Source organism: Chrysochloris asiatica, unplaced genomic scaffold, assembly GCF_000296735.1.
Source record: "Chrysochloris asiatica unplaced genomic scaffold, ChrAsi1.0 scaffold00118, whole genome shotgun sequence".
Taxonomy (NCBI): domain Eukaryota; kingdom Metazoa; phylum Chordata; class Mammalia; order Afrosoricida; family Chrysochloridae; genus Chrysochloris; species Chrysochloris asiatica.
Genome location: NW_006408636.1, coordinates 9500674 through 9520727, shown reverse-complemented (window position 1 = coordinate 9520727; position 20054 = coordinate 9500674). Strand labels below are relative to the sequence as shown.

Sequence of the window (20054 nt, the reverse complement as noted above, 5' to 3'; positions counted from 1 at the left end):
TCTAGGTTATTTGTCTCAGACATTTTATCTTTTTTCTGGACATGTGCTGATATGGTCATCTGCTTTTGCTTCTTGGACATGTTTAATGTTTATCTGTGAACTTAATACTTAATTGAGTATGTGTTTTGGTAATTTTTTTATGCTTTCTGATTGCTTCCAGGAAGATGTGGTCAGGATGTGGGCTTCCCTTTTCACTCTTCTTGTTGCTTAACTCAGAGTAACTTTCACAGGTGTTGTCTGTTTCCCTGGTATATGGCAATTGGTATTGGTTCTGGGGTTTTGGTGTTTTATAGAGTGTGATTGTAGCTTGGCTATATGGCAGCAGTTGCTGACTCTTCTTGTGTAATGTAGGGAGACAAAGAGTCCTCCAAAAGCAGAAGGGGGGCGGCATATTACAGCAAAACAACACCAGTGGGGGAAAAAATGAGAGAAAGAAGAAGAAAAAAAAAAGACTAAAAAGCAGCATCAACAAAAACAAGACTGAACACTGCAGTCTCTAGTCACAGAAAAGGGAGAGGAGGGAGAGAAGAAAAAGGAGGAAAAAATCTATAGCTTAATATGTTGTTGTTGTTGTTATGTGCCGTGGAGTCAGTTCCGACTCATAGTGACCCTGCACAGGGTTTCCCAGGCTGTTAATCTTTATGGGAGCAGAACGCCTCATCTTTTTCCCGTGGAGCAGCTAGTAGTTTCGAACTGCCGACCTTGCGGTTCGCAGCCCGATTCGTAACCACTACGCTACCAGAGCTCCTCAATATGAGTACGACTTTAATGTTCTCTTTTCAAGTTCCTGTCTTCAAAGCTGCCTGAGAGATTCCAAGTTGCCAGTGTTGGTTGTTATGCTATACCTCAGGCTCCAATCCAACCTTTGGCCTATTTTGCCTTTAAACTCTCTTTCTCCCCCTTCAGTCCTCTCCTTCTCTTTCCCGTGATTTAAAAAAAAAAAAAAAAAAACAGAAAAAAAAAGAAACAGATAATAAAAGTTCAGGGTCTCCACCTGGGCTGAGTATCTGTGCGCATGTGTGGCAGAAGAAAGCACCAGCGGTAATGGTAGGGGGTGGCCACTCGGCTCAGGCTCTCCCTCTAGTCACCAGAATGGAGGTGGGCAAACAGTGTGAGTGCGCCAATTACCAGATACCAAAGAAAAAAAGAAAATCAGAACAAAGCAAAACTGACAAAGTATATTGTCCACCTTTGTCCCAAGGTTCCCGTGGCATTTTTCCATGGTGTTTCTGCTCTCCCTGTTTCCCCAACCTCTGAAAGTTCTGATTGCTCATCAGCAATACTGAGATAGGTCTCAGGACTTTTCGCTCAAATACAGGTTCTACATCTCCCTTCCAAACCACTCGTACAAAAGGAGCCAACTCGACACACCTTCTCCTTTTCCTCCACTCCGTCCTCTCACCCATCACAAACATCCTAGTAGCACATTCTGCTTTCAATTTCCTCCCTTTTTAATCTACTTTCCTCACCTTCCCCTACTAAGCTTAGCAATACATACCTATATACTTATCAGACAAAATTTTATGTTTAGAGACTTCTTCTGAAACTTTCCTACATGTATCTTTCAATATCACTTCTCTTAAAAAAACAAGCTTATAAGGCAAGAAGCTTACAAGCTTTCAAGAGGGAGTCTAGTTCCAGAGGGTAGAAGGTAGAATCTCCACTGAGTGGTTTCCAACTTGTCTAGATGGACCTGATAAAAGGAAATGGGGATAAGACTCTTGTGGTTCAATAGTGAATAATTGCTATCAGGACTGACTGTGAGGGTTGGAAATGTAAAGGTAGACATTTTGTAACAAAAGGAGGGGAGTGGTTGATTTTGCATTCCAGGAGTAGAGGTCCCTGGGACCATCAAGGGAGAAGAGCGGTGTGTGGAACCCTATTCAGAGAAACAGTGACACCAGAGATGGAAGCAGAGATGATGACATAGATAGATGGAGTGGCTGGGGACTCTGGACTCAGGGAGGGAGAGGGTCTGTGTGCTGATGGCTGGGGAACAGGCTTGCAGGGTATACCCTTTAGTTGTTTGATGCATGGAGGGGATTGTAATCATTGCAATGAAATGCAATATGATAGGATGAATGTAAAACTAATGTTCTCCCATGTAAACTATCACTTAATTCACAATAAAAACTTAAAAAAAAATTTACTCCCCCTTTTAGTTTCACATCTTCTCAAATTATGGAAAATCTGCTGCACAAGACCTTTTCAAAGTGTTGAAGAGCAAAGATGTCAGCTTGAGGACTAAAGTGTGCCTGACCCAAGCCATGGTATTTTCAATAACCTCATATGCATATGAAAGCTGGACAATGAATAAGGAAGACCGTAGAAGAACTTTTGAGTTATGGTGTTGGAGGAAAATATTGAAAGTGCCATGGGCTGCCAAAAGAACCAATAGACCCATTTTGGAAGAAGTGCAGCCAGAGTGCTCCTTGGAGGCCAACATGGCCAAACTTCGTCTCTCATACTTCGGGCATATTGTCAGGAGGTACCAGTCGCTGGAGAAGGATATCATGTTTGGTAAGGTGGAGGGTCAGAGAAAAAGAGGAAGACCCCCAACGAGATGGATTGGCCAAGTGGCAGCATCGATGGACTCAAGAGTGGCAACAGTAGTGAGGTTGGCCCAGGATCGGGCAGTGTTTTGTTCTGCTGTGCATAAGGTCGCTGTAGTTGGTACTGATTCAATGGCACCTAACAACAACAACAAACAATTGTGGCAATCACAATCCTGCTAATGATTACTCACGATTGAATCATATCCCCTTCCTCTTTCATCAAACACATCTGGACAAGACAAAAAGTATTCAGTGGGGATTATACCTTACCCCTCTCATTCTGAAACTAAGCACACTCATGAAAGCTTATAAGGCAACCACTTTGTGCCTTTAAAAAAGTCTCCCATTTTTGATAGCCAATGTCTAAATTGTCAGTCCCTATCAACCCAGTGTACTGAGGAGGCAAGTTTGATCCTTGATATGAATCCTTCCCTTTTGATTGGAATTTTGAGCAACTACATCCATAAGCAAAGGTCCAGTTCATCAAATTGTAGCAACTCCACCAAATGCCTTTTCTCCATCAATCAATAATCATATGGTTCTTTTTTTGTTGTTTATATCATAGATTATGTGATTGTTTTTCGAATATTGAAACATCCTTGCATCCCCTAGTATGAAACCCACTTGTTGTTAAGTGCCATCAAGTTGATTCCTATCCATAGCAACTCCGTATAGGGTTTCTGAGGAGCAGCTGGTAATCTTGGACTGACAACCTTGCTGTTCAAACTGACTTTGTAGTCCAGTGTATTAGCCCACAGCGCCATACCAGGAGTCCAATCCTACTTGGTCATGATGTATTATTTTTCTGATATGTTGAATTCCATTAGTTAGGATTTTGTTGAAAATGTTTGCATCTATGTTCATGAGAGATATTGGTCTATAATTTTCTTTTTTATTGATGTCCTTCTCTGGTTTTGGTATGAGGATTATGCTTGCTTCATAAAATGTATTAGGAAGTTTCCCATCCTCTTCTATATTCTGTAATAATTTGAGTAGAAATGATGACAGCTCTTCTCTGAATGTTTGGTAGAACTCACCCGGGAAGCCATCTGGGTCTGGACTTCTTTTGGTTGGGAATTTTTTGATGACCTGATCAATTTCTTCTTTTGTTAGTGTATTTTTTCCATCCTTTATTTATTTTTTTTATCTATTTTTGTCTTTGTGTTTAAGTTGTGTCTCTTGTAGAAAGCATACCGAAGGATCCTGTTTTAAAATCCATTCTGCCACTTTCTATTGACTGGTGTGTTAAATCCATTGACTTTCAGTGTAATTATCAATTGGTATGAATTAAATGCTGTCATTATGCTGTTTGCTTTTTTTTGTGGTGCTGCTGGTTTCTTTGTTCTGCCTCCTTTCCTGTGCTGAGTTCCTTTTTTGTGTGCTTTTTCTTGTCAAAATGAAGAACAAGCAAATCAAGGCAGCCAGAATGTTCCTTAGAAGCCAGGATGATGAGACTTTGTCTCTCATACTTCAGACATATTACCAGGAGGGATCAGTCCCTGGAGAAGGACACCATGCTTGGCAAAATGGAGGGTCAGTGAAAAAGAGGAAGACACCTGATGCAATGGATTGGCACAGTGGCAGCAGTTATGGGTCAAGCATTAACAATTGTGAGGATGGTGCAGTATTTCGTTCTGTTGTGCATAGGTTCACTATGAGTTTGAACCCACTCAACGGCACCTAACAACAACATCTTTATTGTACAATCCAGCCATACTTCTTCCAAAACAGGTTTGTTCATTCTTCAGGCAGTCCATTGTGCTTTCATTATTCTTTGCCACCACAATTCAAAAGCATCAGTTCTTCTGAGGTCTTCCTTATTCATTTTCCAGCTTTCACATGTATATGAGGTTATTGTAAATACCATGGCTTGGATCAGGTGCACTTCAGTCCTTTGTCCTGTTGAAGAAGTCTTTTGCAGCAGATTTCTGGACTGCTGATTCCATACGTGTTGATTATGGATCCAAGCAAATTGAAATCTTTGACAACTTCAATGTTTTCTCCATTTACCTTAATGTTACTTACTGATCTATCTTTTAGAATTTTTGTTTTCTTTACATTCAGGTGCATTCAATACAGAAGGCTGTGGTCTTCAAACTTCACCAGTACATACCTTAAGTCCTCTTCATCACCAGCTAGCAAAACAAAAATGTGTTATCTGGAAATTACAGTCTGTTAATGAGTCTTCCTCCAATCCTATTATCACATTTTGGCAAATCTCTGGGGCTGCCTTTGAGCTAAGTATCATTTGAGATTTCATTCTCTGCTAGTGTAGGAGTTTTCTGTTGCCCTTGCAAGGTAGTGCAAATTTTGTTGCTGAAAACCACATACATTTCTTAGTGTTCTAGAAGAATAAAGTTCGACACAGGTGCCTCTGGGCTAAAGTCAGGGTGTCAGCAGGGCTGCACTCCTTCCTAAAGGATCTAGGGGAGAATGCACTTCCTTTCCTTTGTAAGATTCTAGAAGCCACTTGTTCCTTGGCTCAAGGTTGAGTTCCTCCTTCTTCCAAGCAAGCAAAGGTGGGTGGAGTACATCTCACATTGTACCACTCTGGCATAGACTTCAGACTTCTTGATCCATGTTTATGAACTCCTGTGATTATAGTGATGGAGTTGCTGGATGAAACAAATGGCTAAGCACTTGGGTACTAACAAAAATATTATTGGTTAGAACCCACCCAAAGGCACTCTGGAAGACAGGCTTCCAAAAGATCACAGCCATGAAACCTCTATGAAGCAGAGTCCTTCTCTGAAATACTTGGGGTCAACATGAGTCAGAAGTGACTTAACAGCACCAGGTTAGTTGTTTTATGACAACCTTCAGGCCACAGGGATCATCCAGGATAATCTCCCTAGTTTAAGGTCAACTGATCAGCATTCGTTAAACTCTGCCTGCAAACTTAAACCCCCTTTGCCATGAAGCCTAACATACAATTCCTGGTATAAGGCACTTGGCTATCTTTGAGGACCGTTGCTCTCCCAGCTGACTCTCCCATTAAGCTCATTCTCTGCCATCCTCTTTCTCCTACCTCCCTAAGCTATGCCATTACCTCCTAAGTTTATAGAGAGGGCAGTTGGCTAGTAATGGTGGTGGGGAGGAGGCCAAGTAGTAGAATGAGATGGAATAGCACCTGGAGCTGACTCAGCTCAGCAGCCACTTCCTTTTTGGCTGCAGAGTTACCTTGAAGGTACAGGCAAAAAAGATACCACAGAACTAAGGGAGGGGTCTGGCTTTCTCCTACCCAAAGGGGCCCAGATATGTCTCTAAACTAAATCTCTATATCTGCCCCTTGTTTCTTCATGGAACTGGCATACCCTCTCAATTCTTCCAACATGCTTCTCTCATTCCTCCCCCTGGAGACTGGTGACCCTGTGCCTCCTGTGGCAGCGGCTTGATGCTGGATTTCTTCCCTTAGTAGGAACTTACTGAGATGGTTTGCTCTGCATAAGCCCCTGTTGGAAAGTGTCTGCCAAACGGATCATCAGACACTGGCCTGTTAGGTTACACCTGTTTGAAACAGGATCATAGACTTAGATCAAGCAATCAAGCCAATCTTCTTAAGTCATGGGTTTGTACTGAATGCACTAAACCTGCACTATAAACCTTATAGCTATGAGGTCTATGATTGTCCTATCACATCCTTGATGGTCTTTCTACCAGAACTCACACCATGGAGCCCTAGGATGAAGACATATGAAGGGTGGTACCAAGTCTAACCAACATTCACACTACCTTGCTTTGTTACTGCCCATCCAATTCGGATACCCATTAAGTAATGCTATGCATTCTCCTACCTGAACTCCATGCTTTGAACATAAGTTTCTTCTTAGCCACTCTGAAGTAGCCACCTTTAACCTTCCAACCTCACTCAATAACACAGAGTATTTTTGAATCATCATATTGTTCACAGTAATATCAAGATCAATCTTATACCAGCAACTTCAACATTTCCAGAGTCCTGAAAGTCTGCCACTGGGTTCAGTGACTCTTCCCCTCCACCTGCACACTTATGGTTTAATCACGTCAACACCCATGGAAAATGTAAATGTCACCCCTGTTTTGGGCCATCTCCATCCCTAATGTATTCCTGACCAGTGTCTACACACTTTATACTCTAAAATCAGATCTCCTTCCTTCTAGGGAGAATTTTCATGAATAATTTTTTTCACACTCTTTTACCTTGACTTTTACATCTTCATTTGTCTGTGTTCTCTCTACCCGCCTCTTTGCTCTGCAACCACCGTGACGTGAATTGCCTCCATCTGCTACTGAAAGTAAGGAGCGAGAACTGGCGGAGTAACTAAAATGAAGAACATGATGCCCAAGTTGACACTGCTGGTGGCAGCAGTGGTATATAATGAATCCAAAAAGTGAAAAGGGACAGGGAAGGAGAACACTTGGGTTCAACAGGGACTGTTTCATACCTGTTTAAATGACTGGTGGAGAGGTCAAGGGACATACAGCCATGGGAGAGCTCATGGATGGTCACAAGAGTAGAGAAGGGGCAAAAGCAAAGAACCAGGACAGTGATACAAAAGAGAGGAAAAGAACCCAAGCTCTGAAGTGGGTAACTGGTTCCTGCTAAAGAGGAGGGGCAACAGCAGTGATGAAAGGAAACTACAGAACCCATAAATGAGAAAGAAAGATGATCAGGAGAGAATATTCATAGTACCTGTATGGGAAATGCTAATGCGGCAGGGCAGAGCCCTCCTGGTGCTTACGCCCAAACCAAGTCACTCTGGTAAGGCTGGCTGTTAAGAGCTCCTACTCAGAGGCTGGCCCAGACTCCCTACAGAGAGCAGGGGAGGCCACAGAATGCCAGAGGTACTTAACCTTAAAATTGCTCTATAGTGGAGTCATCCCGACACCTCCCATCTTCCCAAACAAAGAAAAGGCAGACCACAGACTATGAGAGATATTTAATTTGAAACAATTGCAAAGTGGGGTGGGCAGGAGCAGATGTAGAAAAGAGAAAGCCCCCTACAGGCATAAAGAACAGGCAGCAACCAGCTTAGCCATTGCTCCTGGTCTCAGAAGACATCAGCACCAGCTGCTTCTCTTGTATCAGGATGCTGGGTTCAATCTGTCAAACAGAACAGAGTCAGAGAAGAGCCACATGCTAGGACTAGCCACAGCCTTCCTGAACAGCCAAGACTGTGAGAAAGGACATGGTATATGTAAACACTCACTTATAAGGCTCAGGAACTTGTCAGTGAGGCTCTGCAGGGCCGCTGAAACATAGAAAGGCAAAGCCAGATAATCCAGACATAGGGGTACAGAACCTATCCCCTTGTCTCTTTGTGTGAATGGCCTAACCCTGCAACCTGAAACCCCTTCCAGCCCCTATCTGAATATGGCCATATCCAGCCCTGGGACTGACTGTCCCTCTCGGCATCTGAATCCAATGTGAAATGTTTTCTAACCAGGAAGCCAAGGAACCAGAAATTCTCAAACTGTGGAGCATATCAGAAGCATTAAAATACAACCCAACAATCAAACACATGAATGCATATATCCTAAATACCTAATGTCAATTAAAGAGGAAAATAAATGAGGCGTCCCTAATGCTTCTACAAGAACTCTAGGACCTATTGACAACATGCACGAATATACAGAAGAAGTTCAGGTACCTTGGCCTGCCGCTGACCCTACCCCCACCAGCCAGAGGTTTGTCATACCAAGTTGTTCTTTAAGTTCATCTATCTCTTTCTGGAGCATGACACACTAGACCAGCAGACAATAGAGAAAGACAAAACGTTAGTACGTTCTTTTCTACTCCTTCCTCATGTTCCTCTCTACCATTACTCCCTATGTCCCAAAGCCCAGTGGCTAAACTCCCATGGAAATTTCAATGAAAAGGAGGCTCCCTCAACCTGTGGGTCAAGGGCAGGGAGGAGGCGGAGGGAAGGGACAACATAAGGTCAGTTTAACTTGGACGCAAATCCCATGTTCCTAGGGGCTAGAAAGGGCATTACCCTAGGACAGCCCTGCACTCTGGGAGGTTGCTGCTGCCGATTCTGTCTCATGCGACTGGTGAGTGGCCGCTGGTCACCTGAAAGAGAACAAAATATTCAACTTTAGAACTTAGCTTATTGTTGTTGTTAAGTGCCACTGAGCTGGTTCAAACCCACAGCGACCCTGTATAGGGTTTCCAAGGCGCTCTAGTGGGTTTAAACTGCCTATCTAGCACATTATCCTGCAGTGCCACACCAGGACTCCAGAACCTAGGAGGCAAGTGTAAAGGACTTAACAGGGTCTTCAGTGAGGCAGCAACTCTGCTGGCAACAAACTGCTCCTACTCTGCCTGGAAGCTCCAACCTTCTCTCTGGGCCTCCCTACTCTGTTCTCCTAGTCCCAGCCCATCTGTACTGTGACCTCATGGACTGTGGCTATGACACTAGCAGAGGCACAGCCAAAGCCAGGCCCCCAAAGTGAGCACTGTGGCGCACAAATTCTCACAGAAAAGGCATTTTCTGCTAAAAACTTATTTTTGCAGTTGGAGGTAGGGGTGCTGCTACAAATCACCCCCACCACGAAAACCTCATGCAGAGGACACTTGGGCTTAAGGCCAACCCTGTCTGCATCCTGCTTCCTATAAAGTGCTGTCTGGGTAGGCAGAGAGGCATGGGAGTAGGGTTGAGGCCCCCACAAGTGACAGTTGTCCCTCTGGGTCCCCTTCCCCAATGCCACAAGACTCACCTGACGGTGTAGGATTCCTAGGCCTGACGACTTCCTGGTCAAGGGCCAAGGGCTGTGAGCTTCCTGGAACTTGGGGAGCCCTGGGGCTGGGTTCTCCACTGCTTCCTTCTCCACAATACAAGGACTGGGAAGATGGCCCCAGCCTGCTTGCTGGAAACTAAAAGAAAACTTTCTGGCTGATTCGGGTGTGTGTCTGTAGGGGTTAGGGTGAGGCAGGGAATAGGAGGGAGGGGAATCTGATCTCCTTTAGCAATTTCTCCCCTAGTTAGTCCTAGGCCAAGAGGCAAAGCTGAGCCAAGGTAAAAAGTGGGGCAACTGAGAAAACCTGTAAGGAAGGCTCATGACTGCCCTCCCTTCTTGGCCCATTCCTTTCTGGGCAAAGGGCTCAAAGCGCATGTCAAGTATTGAGAACAGTGACTGGAACAGAGTAAAATCTTAATGTCTGTTCCTATGAAAATGAGCTTGATTGGGCACTCTGATGACAAGGGCACCCACCCAGTGACAAACTCAGAGCAAAGGAGTAGAGTTGGGGAAAGGAGAGGGTCTACTCACTAGATCCATTGAGGTTGGATCTCTGTTTGGGTCATCATCCTGAGTCACCAGCTCCAACTCTCTTGTCCTGCTCACCAGAGATTTCTTCCCTGCATTGTGTCTGGGCTGCCTGGGTCCCGAAGGGACCGAAGATTCCCTCTTAGATCTCCCAAGCAGTGAGATGCCAGAGATTGGGGGGAAGGTGGCTGGCTCAGGGAGGCTCATGGGGACTCTCTGCCCCCACGAAGGTAAGGATGGGTGTTTTCTTTCCAGGGCAACTTTTGAGGCACCACTTAGGCATTTCTTCTCCTGGGCTTCTTTCTTTCTAAGAGTGGCCCGGGGCAAGTCGTATACAGAAGCAGCAGCAACAGCAGCAGTAGTAGTAGAAGCAGAGGCAGCCCTTGGGTAGTCAGGCCTGGCCCCTTTCTTGCCCCAGGCCACACTTTGCATTTTCTTCCGTGAAGACATCTCAAGTTCTCCAACAGGCTGCTGTCTTTCTGCAGCTGAAGGGAATCGGCGTGCAGTGGCACTCAGGAACGAATCTGGCACATGAACGACGTTATCCTTGGCGTGGGGATTCGAGGCTCTGGGTGCGTCTCCGGGATCCTCTGGGCAGTCGGACTTTGCTTGGACTTTCGCTTTGGGCTGAATGATGACCTTCATCAGTGGTATCTCACTGAACTCATCCGATGACTCGGAGTCGGAAGGCACCCCGGCCAGGTCTTCTTCCATGCAGGGCCGCTAAAGAGTCACAGTAATTAATATTCAACCGACTTTCAATGCCTCTTTCAGGGCTTCCCCGGGCATGACCTCCCTCGGGCCCACTGAGGTTGGGAGCAGATGTGAATGCAGCGGGAGACCCCCGCTCTGAGTCTGCACAGCTAGGGGCGGGTGACCGTCTACCCTTGGGGCCTGTGTCTACATCTCCTCAAATGGGAAATACCTGAGTGGCGCAGCTTTCTGGGGAGGAGTTTCTCCGGACCCTCCGTGTATCCCGTTTGGTCATAGGCCGCGCCGTGGCCAAGGACTCTTCAGTCTCTTCGAAGTGCAGTATGTACTCTAGAGCATTCTCCTTCTTGCCGGTCGGCGAGGCTGGTCGGCCTTGCCGGCTCCGCCGCACTGCCCCTCTGTCTCCTATCACTTCCCTCTCCACCTTGAACCCTACAGCGACTGGGAGGCCGGCCCTACTCTCGCCGCTGTGTGGTGTCCCCACATCAAGGCCTCGTCTGCGCCCCCGTGGGCTTCCAGTGGTAGCCCCCCGGAGGCTGCCCTTCTCCCCCTTCTCTGGGCTGTGACTGGCTCCCCCAAAAGGCACCTCATCTGGCGAGCTCATGTTGCCGGATCGCCCTTGAGGCAGCACGAGAGCCCGGCGGTGCATTAGCACACACACGTACGGCCCAAGCGACACCTTCTGATGTCACAAAGGCCGCACACGGTTGATTGCCACAAATGAAGCTCCGCCAAGAACCTTCGAAGCCTGGTCGAGGTGGCCTCATGTGGCCTCCCTACCAGCCAACCAGTGGGCCCCTTGTTCGACCGCACCTCAGAATCTAACCAGTAACGACGAGGGTGTTTGGTTGTCTTCACAGCTATTCAGGCAGGTGGCAGCCAATCAGATGGCTAGGTGGGGTTGTCGGGGCTCTGGCCCCGCCTCTTCCCGTGCAGCTTCTTCTGAAGTTAATCTCCTGACCAATGATTTTTGGGTCTCTGAGTCTCGATTTATGCGCTACTGTTTTCAATTCCGACTCTTAGCGACCCAGTATTGCATTTCCAAGGAGCAGTTGGTGAATTTGAACCACCAACCTTGCTGTTCATAACGATCTTGCTGTCCAGTGCTTATCCTACAGCGGCACCCAAGAAATAGCAGGTGGTGTAGTGGTTACAAATCGGACTGCGAACCGCAAGGTCAGCAGTTCGAAACTATCAGCTGCTCCTCGGGAGAAAGATGAGGCTCTCTGCTCCCGTAAAGATTTACAGCCTTGGAAACCCTGTTCAGGGTCGCTTTGGGTCTGAACCAACTCGACCGCACTTAACAACAACAACATGGGAGTAAAAAGGAACTCTGGTAGCGTAGTGGTTCCAAATCGGACTGCGACCTCAATGTCAGCAGTTCTTAAATACCAGCTGTTTCCGGGAGAAAGATGAGGCTTTCTGCTCCTGTAAAGATTTACAGCCTCAGAAACCCCGTACAGAGTCGCTATGAGTCAGAACCGACTCCACAGCACACAACAACAACAATGGGAGTAAAATGTAACAGTGAAGGTGGAACACTTAGGACAGAAAGTATTCACAAGCCTGGTTTCTGAAGAATGACTTAAAATCCTTAAGGAGAATAGGCAAACGAAGTCCACAAATTCATAATCGGGGTTGGCATACCTTTTCCTGTAAAGGGCAAATATTTTAGGAATTGTGCACTGTTCAGTGTCTGTGGCAATGTGCAACTGCGCAGCTTTGCCCTTTTGGCACTTAAGACTGCAGCCATAGACTACTTTAATTATATTGACAGGTCAGGGTTTACCCTTTATGTCAAAGGAGAGAGAATGCCTCTGGACATTGGACACCCCAAAAGAGGTTCATCAACCCCCATCTTGGAGATGCAAACCAAAATCCAAAAAACGCTTTTCACACACCAGGCTTGTAACAATTTAAGAGCTTAATGATCCCCAGGGTTGGAGAGCTTGTCAGGAAACCAGTGCATTTGCACTCTCTCGGAGGGCATGTAAGTTCAGACATCTGTTTTTGGAGGGATATTTTGCAGTCTGCAGTCTATGAACAGCAAAATATAGACATGGACTATGTGTTTGGTACTCTTCTTAGCATTCATCACAAGAATCCTATGATCAAATTTCCTACTAGTATCGTCCTCTCACAATGAGGAAACAGGCACAGAGAGGTTCCGCAGCTTGCCCAAGGTCACTCAACCTGTCAGTAGAAGTGTCAGGGTGAAACCAGGCAGCCTGACACCAGAGTCCATATTCAAATTGAAACCATGACAACTGAAAAACGTCCATTCCCTCTATGACCCATCAAATTCACTGCCAAGTACATCTTGAGAAACACTGGCATGCCTTGTGCAGAAACGTGCCCAGGATGTTGGCAAGAGGGAAAACTGGGAGCAATCTAAATCCCGATCAGTGAGGACATTGATAAATGCAACCTGATATATGTATCCAGTAGAATAAAATGTGGCAATCAAAAGGAACATACTGGGACTGCGTGAACATAGATTTCTGAAGCATTCAGATGCCTGTAATAAGCAAACTGCAGAACAATGTCTAGCCTTGATTACAAATTTGCAACTTATAAGATGGAAGACAAGCCTATATACTGCTTGCAGATACATATGTGTGTATACTTTAAAAGTCTGCAGGGACACACACCAAATGTCTAAGTCTGCTATGGAGGTGGACCGCAGTCAGCTGTAGCGGGGGTGGGGGTGCCAACTGTTTACCATATTTTACTCTGGAGACCTGGTGTGGCGCTGTGGGCTAACGCGCTGGACTACAGGTTGCTTTGAACCCCAAGATCGGTGGCTCAAGCTCTCCAGCTGTTCCCCGGAAACCCTATACAGGGTTGCTATGAGTTGGGACAGACTCAACATCACTAAACAACAATAACCCTGAAACTACTGTTTCTGAATTTCACTGAGCCAAGCATCCTTAATATCTAGTGAATGGTCCCTTCCTGGGTTTCTGTAAAGTCCTTGCAGATAGAAAATTTCCCTTGCTTGCCACCCAACTCCTGCTCCAGCTGGACTCTATCCCTTACCTACTTCCCATTATACCCATATATCTTCCAGGTCTTTTCTCTCTCTCTCTCTCTCTCTCTCTCTCTCTCTCTCTCTCTCTCTCTTTCAAGTCCTATTCAGGCTGATTTCCAGTAGCAGCTTTCACTATTGGAACACTTTTTGCCTGCAGGAACTCAAACTCTGATTTTTCTGGGGCTGCACCTGAAAAGCCTGCATTGCTGGAGAAGGATACAGAGCAAAGAAGACTCTACACTGTAAACCTGCGATCACCCCCATCAAGCAGGCCCTCCATACTCCCTGCCTATGTCGGACCAACTTCCTCTCCACACCTCCATGATGACTATTAAAAAAAATGGTATACTATTTCAGACATTCTGAGGCAGGAAGAAAAGGAGGTCCAGAAACCAGATTAAAATATGGGCCATTTATTAACTAAACTGTTATGACCAAATTCTTGAGACATATTGAGGACTGTGCCCCCACTTATCTTACCTGAGAAATTCTAAAGATGTCTATTACGTATCTTGTGCATATATCTGAGCAGCCAGATCCTGAAACAAAGCAGTTAATTATATTTAGTTGCTTAATAAACCTCTTTAGAAGTGTCTTACAGGAGTGAACTGAAGGCCAGTCTTTGAAACAAGCAGCAGTGTCTCCAGACCTGACTTCTTCATGACCTCTCAATGAGAGCAGCCAAGCATTTGGAACCCAACTCGGGGTCCAGAGACAAAACGTATGTTTGCCACCACATATGTCCTGCCAGTCTCTCCCAGATGCCTTCACAGCCAACTCCACCTTGGATGGAACCAAGTCCATTGTGAACTCTTACAGTGCATGCACGTCATTATCCTAGCCCCATCACGTCCCCTCCTCTTTCCCAAGAAGAATCATAAATAAACATAAAAGCCTTTCCCACCTTCCCTGCCCAAGAATCCTCTAAAAACCCTAAAGATGAGAGATAGCATTGCAAATTCCTCCTAGTCTCCTCTGACTAGATCTTTTCCTCTCAATAAATAAATCTGTAACTCTTTTGCTTGGGTGAAACTCTCTGTCTAGCCTGATCAATTCTTGTTCCGCAAAGACAAGGACCCTCTATTTAAAGTTTAAGACACCTCCCATCCCCAATAATGGTGGTCACGAACCTTTTTGTCCCCCTCCTTAGACCCCCAAATCCCTGAGAAAGCCTGTCTGACTACAGTTACATAGACAAGCAGCTGCCAGGACAATTTTTGCTATCGTGTCCCTACTTGCTATGATCCCACCCCTCTTGGGCTTCTCACAGTCTGATCTGAGTGCCACTTTCACCCTAGCAAAAGTCTTTTTCTTTAAACTTGTCTTGTATGTGTGGGTAACTGTTTTTGCCTACTGTGAGGATATGCAAATAGATATCTGAACATCTGTGGGGAGACAGTTTCCTAATGGTACCATATGGGGGACAGATTAAAAGGCAAGTGCCACGGCTTAGTGGAATAGACATCTGGACATCCATGGAGAGACTCAGTCTCCTAGAGAGACCGAACCAGGGCCAAATTGAAAGCCTGAAGCCACCTGTGTCAGGCCACCCAGGAAATTCAATGGTTTGGAGTGCCCAAACCATTATAATTGCACTTCTGATAAACAGGAGGGCTCAGTAAGAAAGTATTCTCCTTGAGTAGGCATATTAGCATTTCCTTCTCTTCTTTTTAGGGACTTCAGCCTGCTCAAGGTCTCCTGTTAAAGTCTGTCCTTTCCTTTCTTTGACCATACTTCCCCCTAGCATTCTGCCTGGTCAGCATATTTTCAACTAAATGCTTTCATTTCTTCATAAATACTATGATGAGTCCTGGTGTGGTGCTACTGGATAATGCAAGGCTGGTGGTTCAAATTCATCAACAGCTCCTTGGAAACCCTATACAGGGTTGCTATGAATTGGAATTGACTAGACGGCAATTTAACAACAACAAGAAGTAAATTTACTAGTCTTTTAGAGTCAAGGTTAGAGCAGAGAACTTATGCTGACAGTTTAGAAAATGAAATTAATTGATGGGATGAACATTCTGACAGATTTGCTACTTTTGAATTTTTAAAAGAAAAACTCCCAACGGAGGACACAGACAGAATTACGAATTTTTTCGCCCATATTTTTAAACATTTTTTGTCATAACAGCTTATTAATGAGAGTTAATAATGTGCATTTAAAAAAAATACTAAAATCATATAAGAAAAATGAGAAGCCAAGTTAACATATCCAAGACTGATTATTCCCTTGGATGCATACTTAAATATTGGTAGTTGTTTTTTGTTTCCTAAATATAATCCTTCAAGACAAAAAGGTTCAGTTTCTTTTGTAATACTTTCTGGCCCTAGCACACCCTGGTGTGACAAATTTAATACACAGTGAGGAGCCCCTGATATAGTTTCATTCCCCAGATGTCTAGTGCACACCTCCTAAAATGCAGAGAAGTCTCTGGTCGCTGGCCTTCTTCTGACCAGCTATGGAGGAGAACTCCACAGCAGCTGAACTGTCAGCAAACATAGCAAAACACTGACAGGGAAAGGACATGCAATAATTATCAGCCCCAGGAGTGTAAGTCCCCTATAATGACCCGTGGGTCATTGGGTTCCCTTCCAAGAACTGGTAAAAGTCCCATGAAGAAGCTGGGGAATAAGTCTCGTGGGGCAGCTCAGAGACAAGAGTCTATCTGTTGGTTTGTCTTCTTTTTAACTTTTGTGAATTGAGTGAAGGTTTACAGAACAGTTTCTCAATCTTACATTCAACAAATCATATACTTTGCTTCATTACAATGGTTGCAATGCCCTCCATGTAGCATCACTTAGCAGTATTAACCTCTATTCACTGGAATTCTTGCTGTCTTCAATGTGTCTCCCACTACCTTCACCTTTCCTATGCCAAGCACCCTCATCCATCATCCATGTTAACAAGCATCTACCCTCTAGCCTATGAATAATTTTCCTCCTCCCCCACCACATCCCCACCTTCTGAAACCATCATAGAATGTTTCTTTTATACAGAAAACCTTTTCTTAACTTTTTTAAGACTTTTTGCTGTGAATTGAGTGAAGGTTTATAGACAAGATCAACAACTTTACATTCAACAAGTCATACACTTTGTTTCATCTCAATGATGACAAACCTTCCTACAACAACAGTTATCCAGCTTCCTCTCATTTATGTCTTACACCAATGAAAAACACCAGTGAAAAAAGTAAATATTTGATACACAGACACACACATATGTATATTCATTTACATGTCCAAAGGGCACGTGCCGTTCTACAAGCCAGCCTCCTACCCAAAGGCATACAGCCTTAGTCTATGGGTCTAAAGCCCACAGATGCAATGTCTCTCCATGCCACTACCTCTGCCATCATCTCTGCTATCACCACTTTTCTAGGTAAGGATCTCACACTCCACTCATCCTCTTCCTTCTTGATGGTCCTGGGATTATCTGTTCCTCAAATGAAAGATTAACTACTCCACCCTTTTAGTTACACATCTTCTATAATTTCAGTTTTGATGTTCACAATTAATCCTGCTAACGATTTACTCACAATTGAATCCTAAAATCCTATCAGCATCATCCACCACCTTCTTTCACCAGACCCATCTGGAAAAGGGGAAAAGTATTCAGTGGGGATTCTACCTTACCCCCTCATTCTTAAACACAGCACACCCATGAAAGTTTGCAAGCTTCATGCCTTTATAGTCCTCCCAGTTTTGATAGCTAATGTCTAAATTGCCCGTCCTTATCCACTCAATCCACCACTTGCCTGTCAGTTTGTTGTACTGTGGTGGCTTTTGTGTTGCTGTGATTCTGAAAGCTATGCCAACAGTATTTTAAATACCAGCAGGGTCCTCCATGGTGGACAGGTTTCAGCTGAGCTTCCAGATGAAGACAGACTAAGAAGGAGAGACAGACTGCTTCCAAATATTGAGTCGCTGAAAACCTTATGAACAGCATTGGAATACTGTCAGATAGCACCAGAATTTTGAATTTTGAAACATGATGAAGAGCACAAAAATATTGTCAGGTATAGTGCCAGAAGTTGAGCCCCTCAGGCTGGAAGGCACTCAAAATATGAGTGAGGAAGAGCTGCCTCCTCAAAGTAGAGTTGACCATGATGACACCAATGGAGTAAAGCCTTCAGGACCTTCATCTGCTGAAAAAGAAGCAAAATAGGTGTTGTTGTTGTTAAGTGCCATTGAGTCAGTTCTGACCCATAGTGTCCCTGTATAGGGTTTCTGAGGATCAGCTGGAGACCTTGAACCTCCAACCTTGCAGTTCAAATGGCTTTGCAGTCTGGCGCATTAACCCACAGCTCCACACCAGGACTCCTAAAAAATCCATTAATAATCAGAACATGGAGTGTACAAAATATGAATCTAGGAAAATTAGGAGTTGTCAAAAATGAAATGAAATGCATAAAAATCATTAGCTGAAATGGACTATTGTTAGCCATTCTGAATATGACAATCACCTGGTTTACTATGCTGGAAATGACAAATTGAAGAGGAATGGTGTCACATTCATCATCAAAAAGAACATATTACAATCTGTCTTAAAGTACAACGCTGCTGTGATAGGAAAATATACATATAACTACAAGGAAGACCAGTTAATATAACTATTATTCAAATTTATACACCAACCACTGAAGCCATTGATGATGACACTGAAGAATTCTACCAACTTCACAGTCTGAAACTAATAAAAAAAATGCAATCAAGTTGTATTGATTAATTACTGGAAATTGGAATGCAAAGGTTGGAAACAAAAAGGAAGGATAAGTGGTTGGAAAATATGGCCTTGGTTATAGAAACGATGCTGGAGATTACATGATAGAATTTTGCAATACTAATGACTTCTTCGTTCCAAATACCTTTTTTAAACAACATAAAAGACAATTATGCACACGGACCTCATGAGATGGAATACAGAGAAATCAAACTGAATACATCTGTAGAAAGAGATGGTGGAAACGCTCCATATCATCAGCTAAAACAAGGCCAGGGGCAGACTGTGGAACAGACCATCAATTGCTCAAGCTGAAACTGAAGAAAATGAAAACAAGTCCATGAGAACCAAGACATAACCTAGAATATATCCCACCTGAATTTAGAAATCACTTGAAGAACAGATGATGCATTAGACACTACAGACTGAAGACCAGAAGACTTGCAGGATGACATCATGAACATCATACAGGAAGAAAGCAAAAGATCATTAAGACAAGAAAGAAGGAAAAGTCCAAAATGAATGTTAGTGGACACTCTGAAACTTGCTCTCCAGAATAGAAATGTTAAAGCAAATGGAAATAATGAGGAGGTAACAGTTGAACAGAAAATTTCAAGTCAGCTCAATAAGACAAAGTCAAATATCATAAAAGGGAAGAACATGCTCAGCATTTCTCAATATGAGGGAACTGAAGGAAAAATTCAAGCCTCGACTTGTAATATTAAAGGATTCTATGGACAAAGGGCGCTCTGGTAGCATAGTGGTTACAAATTGGGCTGCGAACCTTAAGGTCAGCAGTTCGAAACTACCAGCTGTTCCGCGGGAGAAAGAGAAGGCTTTCTGCTCCCGTAAAGATTTACAGTCTCAGAAACTCTGTACAGGGTCGCTATGAATCGGTTCCGACTCCATGGCACATAACAACCAACAACCAAAATGGACAAAATATTGAATGATGCAGAGCACATCGAAAAGAAGATGGGTAGGGGCGAAGCAGTTGGATGCACAGGTCCCTTGTCAGCGATGGAGGCTCGGATGTGAGGGATGATAAAGCAACAACAACAACAAAAGGTTACAGATGCTCTTGGAGCGTCAGCACCTGTCAGCGAACTCTGAGCTACTATGGTAAGTGAGGCACTGATGGTCCTCCGCTGTCACAGACTCTCCGTTTAGGTCCCTCCTACCGCCGCCGCCACCTATATTCCGGGCCGGGTTAGCCTTCCTCGACCAAAGGCAAAACTTGTTGTTATGTGCTGTGGAGTTGGTTCCGACTCATAGCGACCCTGTACAGGGTTTCCAAGGTCGTAAATCTTTACGGGAGCAGAAAGCCTCATCTTTCTCCCACGGAACAGCTGGTAGTTTCCAACTGCTTACCTTGTGATTAGCAGCCCGATTCGTAACCACGACGCTACGAGAGCTCCTTAAGGCAAAACTTGCTGTGCAGTGCCGTTGAGTCAGTTCCGACCCATAGCGACCCTGCATAGGGTTTCCAAGGAGCAGCTGGTGAGCTTGAACCGTCGACTTTGCAGTTCAAACGGCTTTGCAGTCTGGCGCATTGACCCACAGCGCCACACCAGGACTCCAAGGCAAAACTAGGAGCCGCCATTTTAAGTGTGGCTGTAGGAACGACAGGCGACACCTCTTTCTTCAAACCAATTACGAGAAACCGCCATGTTGAGTGTGGCCCAGGGTTGTCAGGCGAGGCCCCGCCTCCGCACCGCCCACCCGGATTAAGGGTGCATGTAGGAGTCTAGTTTAGCAGATACTGGCAGCACCTGACAGCATTGCT

General features: G+C 44.7%; 1 protein-coding gene across 1 annotated transcript in view; it reads right to left on the bottom strand.

Moving 5' to 3' along the window:
* Positions 1-11118, bottom strand: part of LOC102826914 (uncharacterized protein CXorf49 homolog) — a 13355-nt gene extending 2237 nt beyond the window's left edge. Inside the window, exons 1-6 of the mRNA XM_006868558.1 lie at positions 10729-11118; positions 9807-10526; positions 9255-9378; positions 8531-8607; positions 8234-8279; positions 7745-7786 (exon numbers count right to left, since the gene is read on the bottom strand). Of these exons, the coding sequence (XP_006868620.1) occupies positions 7745-7786; positions 8234-8279; positions 8531-8607; positions 9255-9378; positions 9807-10526; positions 10729-11118 (1399 nt within the window). The remainder of the gene's footprint in view (positions 1-7744; positions 7787-8233; positions 8280-8530; positions 8608-9254; positions 9379-9806; positions 10527-10728) is intronic.
* Positions 11119-20054: the final 8936 nt, after the last annotated feature.